General features: G+C 41.5%; 1 protein-coding gene across 1 annotated transcript in view; it reads right to left on the reverse strand.

Annotated features, from left to right (window-relative positions):
• Nucleotides 1-1,214: 1,214 nt before the first annotated feature.
• The window catches only part of LOC139369499 (zinc finger protein 91-like), a 28,998-nt gene continuing 11,843 nt past the window's right edge, over nucleotides 1,215-18,369 (reverse strand). The window contains exons 3-6 of the mRNA XM_071108743.1: nucleotides 7,731-7,976; nucleotides 5,349-7,364; nucleotides 2,508-2,717; nucleotides 1,215-2,081 (exon numbers count right to left, since the gene is read on the reverse strand). Coding sequence (XP_070964844.1) covers nucleotides 1,270-2,081; nucleotides 2,508-2,717; nucleotides 5,349-7,364; nucleotides 7,731-7,976 — 3,284 coding nt within the window. The 3' untranslated portion in view covers nucleotides 1,215-1,269. The remainder of the gene's footprint in view (nucleotides 2,082-2,507; nucleotides 2,718-5,348; nucleotides 7,365-7,730; nucleotides 7,977-18,369) is intronic.

The raw sequence follows: 18,369 nt of genomic DNA on the forward strand, positions 1-18,369 counted from the left end.
CCTGTAGGGCTCCCGAGTGGTGCAGCGGCCTAAGGCACTGCATCTCACTTTGACTATATTAATTGGTGCAATGACAGATTACAGACTGTGTTTATGTAAGTGGAACATTAGAGGGAGCCATAATCCCATTAAAAAAATGTTTTTAAAGTACTCTCTTTAAAATAAAATAAAAAATATATATATAAGCACAGATTTTGTACCAAAATCGGTGGATGTTGGCTTTAACCTTTGGATTAATAAAGGCATAGGCAGACTAAATTATTTATATGCTGACAAGATTCTAATGTCATTTGAGCAGATGGTTGAGAAATATCGGCTCCCAAAGCAGGACTTTTCCCGCTTTCTACAAGTCAGACACGTTTTCAACCAACAATTGGTTGACAACCCTGATGTATGTCATTGACAGAATGCTTGTTTTCTTCACAACGCAAAATGTCTGTAAGTTTATTTTATGACACTTTAAGGTCCTTTTCTACTGTAGACACACAGGGGGTCAAGCGAGTGTGGGAGAATGAACTGTCTGTTACTATTGTTGAGGAGATGTGGGAGGACATTTGGAGATATGCAAAAACAATATCTATCTGTAATCGCATTAGAGCAATCCAATTATGAATAATACACACATTGCATATATCTCCAAATCACAGACATGCTTTTAACCTTTTCTCCTCTCCTCAGTATCTTAAATGTAAAACTGATACATGCACCCTTACGCATTTCTTATGGCCATGTTCCAAATTACAAAGGCACTGGTCTAAAGGTACTTCAAGAAATTCCATGGGTCGACCTAGAATGAAACTCAATTTCTTTGCTGTTAGTTCTCCCTAGTAAGCATGTTACTTCTGCGCGTCACAGAAGGCTGTACAACATTCCTACCTCCGCAGCGAGGAAAAACATCCTCTTGCAGTGGATTAGTGACATCTATTCAAGGTTGGCACATGCAAACACCTCTTATCCCTTGGGTTTTGTTATTCCAATGTAAAATGGGCTTTTTTTTAGACCCACAGACTTTTATTTTTTTCAATAAATAACATTAGTAGACTTGAACATGTATGTTGGTCTTCAATCATTTTGTTTGAATAATAGATGGATGACAGAGGCTCCTAACTATCTATAGCTTCATAAAATGAGAACACCTGTTGTTTAGTAAATGGTCAACGCATTTATTCCTTCAAATATTGACCCATACATTATTCAATTAAAAGGGCATTACTTAAGTGTGCCATATAGATAGAAGGCTACTTTTCAGACAGACTCTTTCTCCGCAGGTCACTTGTACGTTCTTTTCTTCTTGTGAATGTGCAGCATGTGATTCGTAAGGGCATTTGTACGACTGAAGCACTTGCCACAATCATGACAGCTAAATGGTTTCTCCCCAGTGTGTATCCTCATGTGCTCCGTCAGGGCTCCTTTCAGTTTAAAGCATCTTCCACAAACATGGCACCGGTGTGGCCTTTCCCCTGTGTGAAGTTTCAGGTGTGTCTTTAAAGTGCCTACCGCAACAAAGCCTTTGTTACATAAAGGACATGTAAATGGTTTCTCTCCTGCATGACCCATCATGTGCACGATAAGACTTTTTTCCCTCTTGAGGAATTTGCCACATACATTGCACTGAAATGGTTTGTCTGATTCTGCATTGCCAATTAGCTGATTCATATTTAATGTGCTCACGGAGCTGTAAGGAGTTACTACAGAGAGGGTTTGAGAATCACTGGTTGGTTCTGATACTCTGTAATCCTCTTCATCGGGTTCTATTTTGATCTCTTCAATTGTGCTGGTAGGTAGTGAGTCCCTCTCTCTGTTCTCTACAGTTTGTATGTGGTAAAGTTGGGAGGACTTATGTGGGTCATCCTGATCACAGTCACTTTTCACAAAGGGAGGAGAACATGTTAGAATGTTGGTATCAGACTCCAGCCCCTGAAGCTGCTCTTCCTCCTGATTGGTCCTGAGTTCTTCCTGTTCTTCTTTAATCTGTGTGGGGTCTGAGTCCTCCTGCACCAGACCAGGGGTCCACTCCTGCTCACAGTGCTGCTGCTCAAGGGGATCCTCCTCAGGGACAGGGAGAATGAGCTGCTGGGTATCTGGCAGAAAGGACAGAGGATGAAAGAGTTGTCTAGATCTCCATATTCATAGTGGTGACAAGACGAGATGTAATCTGTCCAAGTATTAGGCACTAATATTTAAAAATATTCACATTGATTATAAATGAATGGGTGTTGTAAAAACTCTAGTTACTTGCACAGATTATTTAATCAGCCAACAGTATTCGCATGCCATGGTAACTTTGTTGCAGTCGATCTGTGCGTCTCAGAAAATTGCTTAGTATATTTGCTTCCTGACATATTACACTAGCATGTGCTTCCTTCCCGCAAGTTGATATCAGATAATCGTGCACAGCGCGACACCAATACAGTCTATCTGGAACGCAATCAATGTGTAATTTATTGAATTGTGTAGCATAATTAATAACTAGACCTATCTGTAATGGTAGGTAGGTGGCCACAAACCTGCTTTATGTAACTTTATCTTCGGTTGGGTAACGATGTGCAGTTGCCTTTGTAGACGATCGATCTCCTCCTTTGAACGGGAGATTTCTTCCTGGTACTCCGTTATCGTTTTTTCCACTGCCCCAAATATCTCAACAGCCGCTGCAGTTAATCGCTCGGTGAGAAACGTATTCAACAGCTGCAGTTTGGACATTTTCAGATAGATTAATGCTCTTAATCCACAGAATCAACAATATTTATTGCATTTCTTCTCTCAAATGCAAATAAACGGATACACATGCGCAGCCTCTATAGCTCTTGCCCTGGGAAGTTATTGGCTGTGAAGAACAGCTCGCTACATTACCGCCACCTGCTGTGCAGTATGACTGATTTAGAGTGAATAATTATTTCATCTTTTTGACCAGAACATTTGACACATTAAACTCCAACAGTAGGCTATGTGAGCCACAGGATATCATAATAGCCAAGTTCATTATGCATAAAATTAAGTTAATAAGAAACAAACCTAGATGATTGAAGTGGTATGTCTCCTCCATGGTCTCTCATAATACTGAAGTCAAAAAATGTATGTCTCCACTATAGCCTCTGCAGTGACAGTAATTATCAGATGGTTTGCTATGCAAACCCGCCGGAGCACGGAGAAGATCTTATTAAACACGCATTTCCTATTTGAAATTATTTGCCAACTGGCTACCTGGTCCACAACGATTTTCATCATTCATGGACTACGCACCCTGTACCATCATCCTAGAAATGCACAATGCTCTTTGCACATCATATGCACCGGACTCTTTTTCAGAAACATATTTTCCCCACCGCACATCATCCTGTAAAAGTGTTTTTTTATTCATACATCTTTACATAGATAGTGTACAAAACATTAGGAACACATCCTCTTTCCATGACAGACTGACCAGGTGAAAACTATGATCCCTTATTGATGTCACCTGTTAAATCCACCTCAATCAGTATAAATGATGGAAGACCGGTTAAAGGATTTTTAAGCCTTGAGACATGGATTGTGTGTGGGCCATTCAGAGGGTGAATGGGAAAGACAAACTATTGAGGAAAGGGGGATATCAAGTCAGTTGAACAACTGAAATATGTCTTCCGCAATTAACACAACCCCTTTAGGTGCCTTTGCACAGGGTTTGTCAAGACCTCCAACACTCCTGAGTTTTTCAAACTCAACAGTTTCTGGTATGTATCAAGAATGGCCCACCACCCAAAGGACAGTTATCCAACTTGACACAACTGTGAGAAGCATTGGAGTCAACATGGGCCAGCATCCTTGTGGAATGCTTTCGACGCCTCGTAGAGTCCATGCTCCAACAAATTGAGGCTGTTCTTAGGGCAAAAGGGGGTGCAACATTATTAAGGTGTTCCTAATGTTTTGTACAATTAGTGTTTAATGTAGCCTGTAGATGTTCAATTGGAGTGCATATCGCATGTGGATTTGTGTAAACTCTGCTTCTATTATGCTGTCTGTTTATCATCGTCTTTACTGTGGCAGCATTATTTCACCAAGTCAAATTCCTTTAAAATGCAAATGTGTTTGGGGAATAAAGGTGATTCTGATCGATGATATCTATGGATGTTGTGTTTGCGCAAAGGTTGCAAACTCAAGGAGTAGGCTATTTCAAGAACAAAAATGTACATTTTTAATGAATGGTAAATGTAATGGACAAATATTCATAGGTTTCACACAAAATGCTGATGTTAGGAAAAAACAAAAAGCTACACATTTAATTTGGGTGTCAAGCTAAGGAAGTCCATTACAATAAATGACAAAACATGTACACAATTCTTTGTTATTGCTGCAACAAATACTTTCATAAGATGAAATCAAGCCGATACCGATGATGTAGTATTACATAGATCAGCACTGAGGGGAGGACAGCTCAAAATAATGGCTGGAACGGAGCGACTGGAATGGCGTCAAACACGTGGAAACCCTATATTTGATACCATTCCACCGATTCTGCTACAGCCATTACCATAAGCCCGTCTTCCCCAATTAAGGTGCCACCAACCTCCTGTGAAATAGATACATTAATATCAAACGCATTAGCCTTAAAGGGATAGTTCACCCAAATTGGTTTCCTTACCCTGTAAGCAGTCTATGGACAACGTTATGACCTTTTCCACATGCTAACGTTTTAGTGTTTGTGGCGAAAATCCCATTCAAGTCATGCTACCGATATTAGCATTTTTCACACATCATGTCCAAATCATCCAAAAGTATCTGAAATGGATTGTGATCCTCAGTCACAAATAAATCGGTCCCATGACTCTAATGGGATTTGTGTCACAAATGCTAAAACGTTAGCATGTGAAAACAGTGCCAAGGAAACTAAACCAAAACATGAATTACCATTATACCTTGCCCATAAACTACTTACAGGGTAAGGAAACCAATGTAATTTGGTTGAACTAACCCTTTAATCAAACAAAATAAGTTTTGCTAATAGAAGATGATGACTAAATTGTTGTGACATTTGATAAATTAGCTGGGACTGTTGCTTCTGCCTTAAAATCCACTCAATCTACAAACTTTTCAACAATGTTCTGCATGTTTATTCATGCATACCATAAGTTAATTCTACCCAGTCGTCCTCTAAGGTTCCTAATGGTATATAGAGTACAATGTGCTCTCAAACTAGGTTCTAACCTCACATTTTCCCCACACAGGTCTCTTTCAACTTTTTGAACTGGTGTATTGTCAATTTCTCACACCAGAAAACGACAAAAATAAATTCACAATGAACGGAGGAGTTTTTACTCTAAGTGCTCTTCTCGTTCTCTCACGATTCCCATTTGATTGAAGCATTTACCACAGTCATTGAACCGGTTGTTTCTCTGCCGTGTGTTTCATAATGTGGCTAGCCAAGTACGCCTTCTGAGTGAAGGATTTGTCACAAACATTGCACTTATATCTTTTCTCCCCCGTGTGTGTCCTCATATGAATTTTCAGGTCTGCATTCAAAGAGAAACATTTGCCACATTCTTCGCACCTGCATGGTTTCTCCCCTGTGTGTCTTATCATATGGGTGGTCAGATTTCCCTTCAGACCAAAGCATTTGCCACATTCAGGGCAGGGATATGGTTTCTCCCCTGTATGGGTCCTCATATGTTCTGCCAGTTTCTCCTTCCGACTGAAGCTTTTCCCACAATCGTTGCACTGATAGGGTTTCTCTCCTGTGTGAATTTCCTGGTGGCGACTTAGATGAGTCGTTGATGAGAAACATTTTCCACATGAAGTGCACTTAAATGGCCTCTCCCCTGTGTGAGTCTTCTCATGGTCTTCCAGGGATTTTCTCACAGTGAAGCCTTTCCCACAGTGTTTGCACTGAAATGGCTTCTCCCCTGTATGGATCCTCATATGCACTTTCAGATTGGAACTACAAGTGAAGACTTTAGCACAGGCGTGGCAGAAATGCTTCACTCCCATGTGGGTTTGCAGATGCTTCACCATACTATCTGTGGACCTAAAATCTTTCCCACAAACCCCACAAAGATGGTATTTATCCTTTAAATGAATTTTTTGCACATGACTAACAAGATAAGTCATGAAAACAAAAGACTTCCCACACATCTTGCAACAATGAGGAGCCGTATGGTTTTTATTGGCTGATGTTACCTTGGGTAACTTGGAGATTTTCCTGACTCCACCACTGGTAAGATAACTTTGTCTTTTCTTGTGGGGTAACTTTTTAGTTTTCCTCGCTTCAGCACTGGCAGGAGAGCTTTGTTCTTTCTTGACCCGTGCTCTCAATGTCCGAACTAACCCCAGTGCTGACCGTAGTCCTCCAGTCTCCTCTCCTCTTATACGTGGTGACTTTGAAGTTCTCCTGCCTACTGCACTGGTATTGGGGCTTTGCACTGTCTTGAGGGGTGACTTGGTAGTCTTCCTGCCTCCATCACTGGTATTGGGGCTTTGCATGGTCTTAAGGGGTAACTTGGCAGTCTTCCTGCCTACTGCACTGGTATCAGGGCTTTGCACTGTCTTGAGGGGTAACTTGGTAGTCTTCCTGCCTACTGCACTGGTATCAGGGCTTCGCACTGTCTTGAGGGGTAACTTGGTAGTCTTCCTGCCTACTGCACTGGTATCAGGGCTTTGCACTGTCTTGATGGGTAACTTGGTAGTCTTCCTGCCTACTGCACTGGTATCAGGGCTTTGCACTGTCTTGAGGGGTAACTTGGTCGTCTTCCTGCCTACTACACTGGTATCTGGGCTTCGCACTGTCTTCAGGGGCAACTTGGTAGTCTTCTTGCCTCCATCACTGGTATCTGGGCTTTGCACTATCTTAAGGGGTAACTTGGTAGTCTTCCTGCTTACTGCACTGGAATGGGAGCTTTGTACTTTCTTGTGGGGTAATTTTTTGGTTCTCCGGCCTCCAACACTTGCTTGCATACTGGTTGTCCGTATTAACCCCAATGCTGACAGTAGTCCTCCACTCGCCACTACATCAACACTTCCACTGGTGTTGTTCTGAGCTGCAGGGGATCCTGGATATTCTACAGAGAGGGACTGGAAGTCACTGGTTGTTAATGATGCCCCATTTCTCTCCCCCTCCGGTTCGGCGTCCATCTCTTCAGTTGTGTTGGTGGTTGGTGAAGGCTGGGGTGGGTCCTGATCATAGTCACTTTCCACACAGAGAGGAGTAAATATGAACTCTATGTCGGGCTCTAGTCCTTGATACTGCTGCTCCTCCTGACTGGTCCTGACCTCCTCTTCCCCTTCAATGTGTGTGGGCTCTGGCTCCTCCTGGCCTAGACTGGGGCTCCACTCATGCTCACAGTGCCGCTTCTCAGGGGGAACCTCCTCTGGGACAGGGAGAGTAAGGTGCTTGGCATCTGGGGGGGGTAAATTATATGAACATTCAGTTTGTGGCAGAAATGCTTATATATTTCATTACATTTGTTTACAGTTGTTGGCTGCCTGGCTGCAACAATTGTATTTGCAACAACTCTAGCCATGCCATTGATCTAGTAACGTTAGTGATAAAGAAATGAAAAGCCCGCACACGTAAATATAGCTAGCTAGCTAGTCGCTCCCCAGTGCGTTACCGCACCCAAAAACATTGGGGAGCTACTACCGGGTGCGGGACTTTCAATTATTTATCTATATAATTGTTTAGCCCAGCAACGTTAATCTAGTTTAGGATGTGCACATCACCCTCCTATTTTTTTATAGTCTAGTTAGCAGTGGCCACTACTAACCTGATTTATGTAACTTTAAGTCGGGTTTCAAAGCCAAATCCAGAAGCCTCTGTAGACGTTCGATCTCCTCCTTTGAACTGGCAATTTCTTCCTGGAACTCGGTTATTGTTTTTTCCACTGCTCCAAATATCTCAACAGTTGCCTCCGTCAAGCGCTGTGAGAGAAACACATTCAACAACTGTAGTTTGGACATTTTGAGGGAAATTAAAGTGAATACGTTTATGCTTTTCTGCTCACTCCGTAGCACTGCTCAAACAAAGATGGCGGAAATGAAACCACAAGGGCGGCCAGAGTGACGAACCAAAGATTGAAACTCTGTGGACGACCTACTCTGCATTTAGTCACGTGGTATACAAAGACTGACGATCTTGCGGTACCGAAACCCTACCAACAGAGGGCTTTAAGTGCAAGAGCAGATGAATGGTGGTCATTTTTTCACAGAAAACAAAATATTTGTAGACACGGGCCCTCATTCGAAGTAACAAAATGTCACGACACTGTATCTAGGTTTCCATCCAACTAGCGACAGGTTTTCCCACTAGTGGTGTTTCTACCAAACGGATATAGTGCGGATAAAAATCAGTGCGTGGTGACATTGCTACTTTTTCTGTGAACTCTCTCTCGCTTAACTTTTCATGTACCAAGTACAAATCTAAAGTTCATGTGTTTCCATCGCATTTTCCTATAGTTCTGTCAAAAACTGTTGTGTTAAATAGCCAAGTGCCTACTCTGGTTTTAGAACGTGCGATCTAGCCAACAGATACAGTATATGTATACGCCATATGTATTGAATTCAAAATAAAATAAATCGTGGACATGAAAAATAAAGTTAAGAATGTAAACATATTTTCGAGTACGGGTGTATTAATGGATATTGAAATCAAAAACCAAAACAATTGAAAGCAAAATGTATAGAATTGAAAACAAAAATAAGACATCAAAAGCAAAACCCAAAAACTTGTAATCAACTAATTTTAAATCGAGAGCAAAACTCTGACAAATTAATAAAAAAATATATTTGAACATGATAGAAATTCTTTTTTTCTTTTACCTAGTTAAGTGGACGATCTGACGTCACCACTACGCGCCAATTCTTTCCCCCATGTGTCCGAATGTTCTGAACATGCGGGCATGGGGGAAAGAATTGGCGCGTAGTAGTGACGTCAGATCGTCTACTTAAGTAGGCAAAAGAAGAAAAAAGCAACAAAAAAGGTTAAATTAGGAATAAATCTATTCTAGATTTACGTGACATAGTTTTGGTGGTCCAACCCTTATCATCTGGATTGAAATAACGCCAGGCATCCTCAACAAAGAGATCCTTGCATAATGTAATGATGTTACTATTTTGAGGATTTTGACTCGTTCTAGGCGGAAAACGATCAGCACATGCATCAGGTGTTTCATTAAAATGCCCTGAAATAATAATAAAAAGCCTCTGAGTATTTGTTGCTTAAATCCTGTACTTTCCTGGTAAATTGGGTAAAAAGGGTCTTATTAGGAGCATGTGAGTTATGTCCATATACATTACAGATGATGGAAATAGCATTGTCAAGTTTGACAGTTACTATGACCCATCTGCCACCTTGTGAAGATGTGGATTCTAGAATGTCACCTTTAAACTTGTGAAGTGTCAAAACACCAGCAGAATGATTTGATCCATGACTGAAATAGGCCATATCTCCCCATTGTGCTTTCCAAAATATCAAATCACTTTCACCCGAATGAGGTTCCCGAAGGACAAAATCTGCATTACTGCGTTTACAGCATAAAAATAAAGCTTTTCTTTTTGTAAGATTTCTCAAACCCCTAGCATTCAGACTAACGATATTGAGTGAATTGAAAACAAACTCCTGCATTAAAAAAGAAAGAACACAAATAAGATAACAAGTATTAATGTGAACAATAAAACAAACAGTGAACCTTGAGAGGATTACTTCGACAGAAAACTACGCTCGGCAGAGGTAGCGGCGGTTAACAGAATAACAAATCTATTTACTTCCTTTTCTTTGGCAAGTGTTGAAGGCAGGCTAGAAGTGTTGGATTTTGTTGACATAAATAACACTTAAGATAAACTGGTTGAAAAAAATGTTTGATCGATACTGATTCAATATGGTATTTCATTCCAAATAATGTGTTTGATAAATTGGGAGGTCTTCAATTTTTACTGAAATTAAATTATATTCCTGAAAGATTACCTGCTAAATTGGCTAGGTTTCACCAACAAGCTTTAATGGCCTGGAAAATGTTTCCTGCAAAATATTTCCCCTCATAAAGCTCTTTTGTGGAATAATTCAGACATAACTGTAAGGAATAAGTCATTGTTCTACCCCAGCTGGCATGAGAGGAATATTGACTTTGTTCTTGATATTTGACAACAAGGGTAATATTCTCACATATGAACAATTTAAAACATTGAAAGAGTTTCCAATACCTTTCAGAGAGTTTATTTCTGTGATCAAAGCCGTTCCCAGTGGTGTAACTACACTGATGAAAACTCATCTTAATTTTGGGAATGATAACAGAGTTTATCCAGAACTCAGAAGGAAGGCGTGGGCTTACTTGAGAGATCTTGTTGTAATAAATATATAAGACACATTCTTCATTCACAAAACCAACTTACACAGAGGGGAAAGTGTTTCTGGAAAGTGTTTCTGACATTGTCTGGAAAAATGCTTGGTTAAGGCCTTTACAAATACTGTATACCAAACAAAGTTAAGGAAGTGCACTTCAACATTTTACATAAGATATATCCATGTAATTCTATGATTTCCAAATGTATGGCTATTGATGATATCTGCATTTTCTGTCTCACTTGTTCTTTGAATGTAAATTTGTGTCAGAATTTTGGGAAAACCTTGCAAAGTACTTATTTACTATTATGAACACTGCCTATATTTTTTGACATGAAAGATATATGTTACTATTGCGATGATAACAAAACCACTGAGATGATTTTAGTTTAGTTTTTTTTAAATTCTTGTTGCCAAATACTTTATACACAAACAAAAATTCCAAAATTACACATCATTCTGATTGAATTATCTTAAAACATTAACCCTAGTGAATAACAACAAGAATAACATCTTCATGAATCATTATAAGATCTTTTCAGAGTGAATATAATTGCACTAAGATTGACTTTTTTTGTATTATTTTATTGATATTTTTTTGTATGTTTGAGTATTGTTAATACCTGTGTTTGGTTTGCTAGGCATGTTAGATGTAGCAATGTAAGTTGATTTTTGTATTATGAATTAAACATAAAAAAAAAGCATGCCTATCATGTTCATTTATTGGGTTAAGACGAATCGTCACTACAAAACTAGCGGACCAATGGAGACTCATTGTCTACGCTTCCCTCTAAACCAGCCTTTCACAGAAAAAAAATACGCCAAAACTCGCAATCGAAAAGACTGGCAGTGAAAGCAAAGAAACAGACATCGAAAGCAAAGACACGAGTAGCGTAACCAAAAAGGTAGTACATGCAGGCAAGAGCCTAGGCAAAATGTATTCAATACGATTGGTTGCTGGGAAAGTTTAACCGAAAACGTTTTTTTTGCATTCGTTTTCAAATATATATCTTCCATAATTTGTCAGTTATGCTCGCTTTAAAATGATTTTCTTACAAGTTTTTGGGGTTTTGCTTTGATGTCTTATTTTTGTTAACAATTCTATACATTTTGCTTTAAATAGTTTGGTTTTTGATTTCAAAATCCATTAGTTAACCCGTCCTCGAAAATAAATTGACATTCTCAACCTTATTTTTCATGTTCACAAATTATTTTATTTTGAATTCAATACATATGACGTGAAATTTACAGGAGATTATGATGTATAAAACCGAGAATAATGTAACGACCGGAAATCGACTCTGCCGCACGAGCATGCTTTTGCGGCACAGTCGATAGCTGCTCCCTGCTGTTTCATTACATTGGTGTCAGGAGTGGGATTATTTGTCAAGCATCGATCATCATGCCACCTGGAAAATACCCCCGATATTTATTGGAAAGGAGCATCAAACTCACCACCATGTGACTGCATACCCACCCGATTAGCCACCAATCACCCCATAAAAAAGGTGGAAAATATTAATTATCCCACACGCCACATGTTGTACGCGTGTGCACCATTCCCGGCGAGTTGTAATGGGAGGACCACACAACATGTCATCGCGTGACTTCAAGTTTACTTCGATATGGTTATTATATCAATATTTGCACATAAAAGCATTCGCAGCGCCATTTCTCGCTTAATAATTTTACCGACACAAAAATCTATCACCATGTAAAACAAACTAATTATCTGTCGGCATTTATTAAATTGTACCGAAACTTCCTGTTTCCATCACAGCTGTCGTTTTTATTTTTTTAAATACAGTATGACTTTACTCATAACTGGATGGCAACGTGGTTAGGGACTATTTACAACACTGAAGGACAATGCTGTATGGTTATGTCTTGAAGGGGTTTAGTCTGTCAGAATTGACTTTTTGTAACAGGCTAGGATAATTAGGTTAAGGTTAGGAAAAGAGTTAGGGTTGGCAAAAAGACCAAGATTTAACACCACATTTTAATGGGCTTTGACCATCCTGGCCAAGTGGGTTGTGTTATATAAATATTCATACACATAGCTCATATAAACAAAGACATTCCGTCATAAGAACACATACACCCAGCCATAAGACTGACCCCCTCTTCCTTATATAAACACACATCTCATCTCCCTCTAACTGGCCGGTCCCAAGAGCAAAGAACTTTTGCTGTGCACCAATGGGGCCCGCTCTGGCTAGAGCAAGGCCCGCCTCCAACCCTCCGACCAGTCAAGAAGACCGAAACGACAAGACTCCACCTACTTTATTCTATGTATAAAAATGTATGTAACCATTGTATAGGCCTCTTTTTCACCTGGCTCCTTGCCGAGTTATGTGAACTAGGTCCGTGCACGTAAAACTGCGGGACAAGATATCTCTGACTCATTAAAACTGTCTTTTGTTACAACTGAAATCCACTCTGTCCAGCGTCCGTGATTTGGTCTCAACTCTCCAGTATTTGAACACTAACAAATTGGTAGCAGAGGATGGTTGTTCTTGAATTCGATCTATTATAAGTTAGTGTGAGAGGACGAGACTGATCACGGCTAAAAAAATCAGACGGAAGAGTGACTTCCCCAGCCATTCATCTTGCCTCAGGAAATCTGATCGGAGCGCTCTATATAAAGGTGAGCAGAGCCCGTTATATCTAAATCTGCATATTGTATTATAGCCTAAACCAAATTTTGATCAGAAAGTACTGGGCGTGAGTATGAATCGGTGCCCAAATTTTTACATAAGAACCTAAGACATTGATCGGGGAGATCTTGTTTTGCTCGTTTTTATTTTTTATTTGTATTTTTTTTTTAATCAATTGGCCTATTATTAGAAGTGTAGTATGCATGTAAAAGTTCCTATTAAATAAGTGCTTACTGTTTAATTGGTTGTGGCTTAGAAGTGTAGTATGCACGTAAAAGTTCCTATTGAATAAGTTCTAAACTGTTTAATTGGTTGTGTTTAGAGATTTAGTTAATTAATAGATCGACTGAATCTGCATGTAAAAGATCCTATTGAATAAGTTGTAAACTGTTTAATTGGTTATGTTAGAGGTGTAGTCGAATAGATATAGGATATGTAAGTTTGGCCTTCCACAAGACAGAGATCGGGAATGATGTGGCTATTGCACATCAAACAATAAACATAATATGAACCAGAGTTGACATTCCATGATTTGGAGATGGGGGAAATTAAATTGAAAGAAACGTTTGTCGCGGAGTAGGTTGGGATACGTAACTGGGCTATTAGGCACACAAAGCCACCTTAGTATCGAATGGCCGTGCAATTTTGATTGACAGCAGCCGGGCTGGAATACTGATTTTCGTTTTTTTCATTCCTGTTGATATTGCCTAAAGTTTAAAATTATTCTGACAATTGCTATAGAATCGCTGGAATTTACTGATATAAGTTCATAAAGGAACTTACTGAATTGTTTCTAGAAAGTATTTAAATAAGCCGCCGAGCTTAGTACAGACTTTGTTTGACAGACGCTAAAAGCTACACACTGATTTTTGGGTTTTTCTATTCTATCCATATTTCCTAAAGATATAGAATTATTCTGACAATTGCTATAGAATCGCTCGAATTTACTGATATAAGTTCATAAAGGAATTTACTGAATTGTTTACAGAAAGTATTTAAATAATTCACTGAACAACTCTTAGTTGTCTAGAAATTCTATCTATATTTCCTAAAGAGCTAGAATTACTCTGAAAATTGTTATAGAACCGCATATATTCACTGATATATTGTTCCAAAAGGAAATCGCTGAATCATTTTTAGAAAATACCTAAACGAATCGCTGAACAAATTCAAATAAAATACGGGAGAAACAGACACGTGGCGGGCGTCACATACTGATAACCCCCTTGGTATGCGAGGGTGGGGGTAGAAGAGATAAGCCATTGCCAGTACAGCAGTATATCTAAGCATACAACGATAGAAATAAACACCACATAGTAAGGATTGAATATACCTAAATAACGCATTATACACATTATCAGACGAACTAGATAAAATGTCTGCAGCTACCACGCCCAATCTAAAATTCAATGAATATTTAGATCAGAGTATGATTGATAGAGCGGGAGGTAAAGAACAGTATGGGAAAGTGGAGAAAGTGTGGAAAGGATTACGGATAAGATGGACACAAGCAGGTTATTTTAGCGGAGGACCACCTACAGGGGGGAAACTCCAAGATATGCAGACAGAATTAGAGGACGCAGTAGAGCATGCAAAAGCGAGTGAGGCGGAGAGAAACAAGATACACAGGTTCAAAAAAGTAGGTACAAGAGAGAGAGAGAGAGCGGAGGGGGAGCTCAAGATAGGTACATGGGCCATACAGGAGAGTAGGAGGGTGCTACCCAAAAACACACCAGACATGATGTGCGTGGCTATTGTGGCGTCGGGGGATGTTAAAGCGCCGCCTGAGAACTTGCCCACGGCTCCCCCTGTGGCCGTTTCTCCCTCACTATATCCACAATTGACAATGGAGGCAGTTCAGCCCCAGCCATACTCAAAGGGACAAAATCACCGGAGCCCGTCACACAACCCATTCCTGCCCAGGGCACCTCCCACAATACAGGCTCCAGTTCTGAGAATAGACCAAGGGGAGTTAAAAGGGGAAATTACCCTGGGGATAACGGCTGGCCATATGGTATGTGAACAGTTCGAAACTGGGATTCCAGGAGCAGGAGACCTCCCCCAGGAACGGAGGCCGCAATGCTCCTCTGTGAACTCTCTCACCTCTGAAACCAGAGGACACCTACAAACAAGATTAGATTCAAACCACTTCTATCAGACGGATAGGGAGGACTGTCATCAGAACATGGATATCGAAAACGAAGAAGAAATTGACATGGTGCTCACCCCAGCTCCGATGGGAGCTCCAAACGTGACTAAGATGCAGGAGCTGCTGAAATCATCAATAGCTCGAGCTAAGGAACTTAGGGAGCTAATAGCTAACCAAGATAACAACAGAGAGGGAGCCTACCGTGTGGAAGGCATAATGAGAGGAACAGTAACCAAAGTTACCGAATCAATGGGGTCCGAAACACTCCGTCGGTCCTCCAGAATTGCTGATAGAAGAGAGCGAGAGCAGGAGATGGCAGGACAGTACCCCCTGCGACCGACACCAGGTGATGCACACACTGTGGAGTACCAGCCCTGGAAAATGACTGATTTAACAACACTGATGGGACAGATGCCTAGCCTACATGGAGGAGCTTCAGCGTGGCTACTTCAACTACAGACACTTACGTCAGGCCTGCAACTCTGCCTAGGAGACATGAAAGCACTTCTAGCAAGAGCCACCGACCACGGAACCATGGAGGCCCTCATGACAGCAGCTGACCTTGGATGGCGGGCCCCAACACTGCCCATAGACCACTTCCGTACCAGATTATGGGAAGTTCTACGGAGAGCATACCCTACAGAAAGAAACCATGCCACCTTATCCTCCTTTACAATCAACCCAGGTGAGCAACCTGCAGCATACCTGGACAGGGCTAAGACCACATGGAGATCGGTCAACGAAGAACCATTCGATCACACTGATACCACACTCAGCATGTGGAAGGAAATGGTGGTCAACGGGTGTCCCGGAGATGTTAAAACCAAACTCAGAGGAACGGTAGGGTTGATTGCACTTCCTCTGACCCAATTCAACACTCATGTGCACCACCATGTGACCCAGCACAACAAGGAAAGAGGGGGTGCTGAGAGCCAGGTGCAGTCCCTCCAGGTACAACTCCTGAAACTCCAATTGAAGGAAGCACAACAAGGAGAAAAACCTAAGAAACAGATGGTGGCGGAAGAAACGAAGGAGACAGGCACCAAAACAGACATCTCTCAAATAGTGGCCCAGACTATCTCCCAGATGATTCAACAGCAGGCCGGTCCTCAACCAGCCAACCCGGGGCCTTGGTATCCCCCGCAACCACAATTTGCATACCAGCCGCAATGGATACCAGGCCATCCAAAAAGAGGGGTTTGTTTCAACTGTAGAACTCCAGGGCACTACTCACGAGAGTGTCCATACCCACTCACACCACAACAACGCCAGTGGAACTCTACGAGAGGTCCATATGGGAAGGAAAGGGGTGGAAATAGACCTCAACAGTACGAACATCAGCAACCAGGACCCACACCCATGCATCAGCAACCCGCATACAACCAACCGCAGTTCCAGGGAATGACTGGGAACACCATCCCCTGGTCATAAAAATGCCCACCACCCACGGCAGAAGAAGGAAACAGCAACTCCCAGACGGTTCACATGTCACCCTTCAATCAGCCATCAACCCTCAACCAGCATCGGCCAAATTAGCTGGAATCATCGGATTGACGCAGGTCCTCATCAGAGGAAAAGGAAAGACTGAATATCTATACAGACTCAGCCCATGCCCATGAAGCAGGCCACACTGATGGACCCAGAACTTTTGAGAAACACATGGCCCCACACACGAAGGCAAACTAAAGACCCCCCAAAAAGGCCTCGCACATCTGGTGGCACCCTCACATAAAAAATATGACTGACTTATTTTATGACGATGATTTATTTTGTGACGAATGCAATGGTTGTGACAGACACAACCCAAAGACACCATATCAAACACCAATGGGCTCATACGTAATACCTAATGCATGTTTTCAGGATATTAGTATAGACTACACCGACATGGGCCCCGAAAATTTATCTAAAGGCAAACTCTATCTCCTAGTCATAGTAGATAGGTTCTCCAAATGGGTAGAGGCAATAATAACAAAAGGGGAGGATGCTAGGTCAGTCTTTAAGTGGCTACAAACCGAACTAATACCCAGGTATGGCATCCCAAGACAAATCAAATTTGACAAATGGCTCACATTTAACAAACACCTGAGACAGGTGGAAGAAAGATTTGGCATAACCCACAGATTTGGATCTAAGTACAGGCCCCAATCCCAAAATCTGGTGGAACGTCAAACCAAAAGCAAAAGCTAAGATAGCTAAAGTATGTGCCTCATGGGATAATGACTGGTAGAGTCATGCATGGTCCACCAAGGGAGGGAGGTCATATGCCCGCCCTTGATGTACAACAAATTGTAATGTCTAATTATGTGAAAAAACTGACGGTTCTCTCTGCAGCACTCTCTACCCAGGTTCACAAGGTCCAGGAGGGGGAGCTGCCGGGGGACATGCCACTACTGAAGGTAAAGGTTGGTGACGGGGTGTGGGTTACAGTCCACAAGAGAAAGTGGCTGGAACCCAGGTGGACTGGACCGTACGAAGTGAAGGAGGTTACTTCACACTCAGTCCAGGTCAAAGGTAAATCAGGCACACCTTGGCACCGCCTTACACATTGCACCCCAGCCCCAATTCCTTCTAGAACACTGACTGAAGTCAGAGCTGATTTGAGCGGCCTAAATTCGATTCCAAATGAAGACACTCCTTCCTCAGGTGATGCGGCATCAAACTCCGCCTCCCCTGAGAAGGGAACCTCGCCCAGTTAGAGGGAAATTTCTCCCTCTCTGGGTGAGGCTGGGGATATCTGGTCCCTTATTTGTGATATTCCTACTGATATTTGGAGTAACCCTAGGACTTTCACATGGTTAATTGAACAACTATTTCACCCTGCCACATCACATACACCAACCCCTACACATGTCCCTAACTCCTTTCCTGATATCACTCCCTCCAATCACTCCTGTCCCAAACGTAGCACTACACCTACAGACCCACCATGCAAACCAGACAAGGTTAGGAGCACCACCTTATGTATACCCACGATTGCAACCGCCACCTTTCTGCTATAGTTTTCACGTCTAATAGACGTGAAGAGGGGGATTTGTTATATAAATATTCATACACATAGCTCATATAAACAAAGACATTCCGTCATAAGAACACATACACCCAGCCATAAGACTGACCCCCTCTTCCTTATATAAACACACATCTCATCTCCCTCTAACTGGCCGGTCCCAAGAGCAAAGAACTTTTGCTGTGCACCAATGGGGCCCGCTCTGGCTAGAGCAAGGCCCGCCTCCAACCCTCCGACCAGTCAAGAAGACCGA

Source organism: Oncorhynchus clarkii, chromosome 17 (genome assembly GCF_045791955.1).
Source record: "Oncorhynchus clarkii lewisi isolate Uvic-CL-2024 chromosome 17, UVic_Ocla_1.0, whole genome shotgun sequence".
Lineage (NCBI taxonomy): Eukaryota > Metazoa > Chordata > Actinopteri > Salmoniformes > Salmonidae > Oncorhynchus > Oncorhynchus clarkii.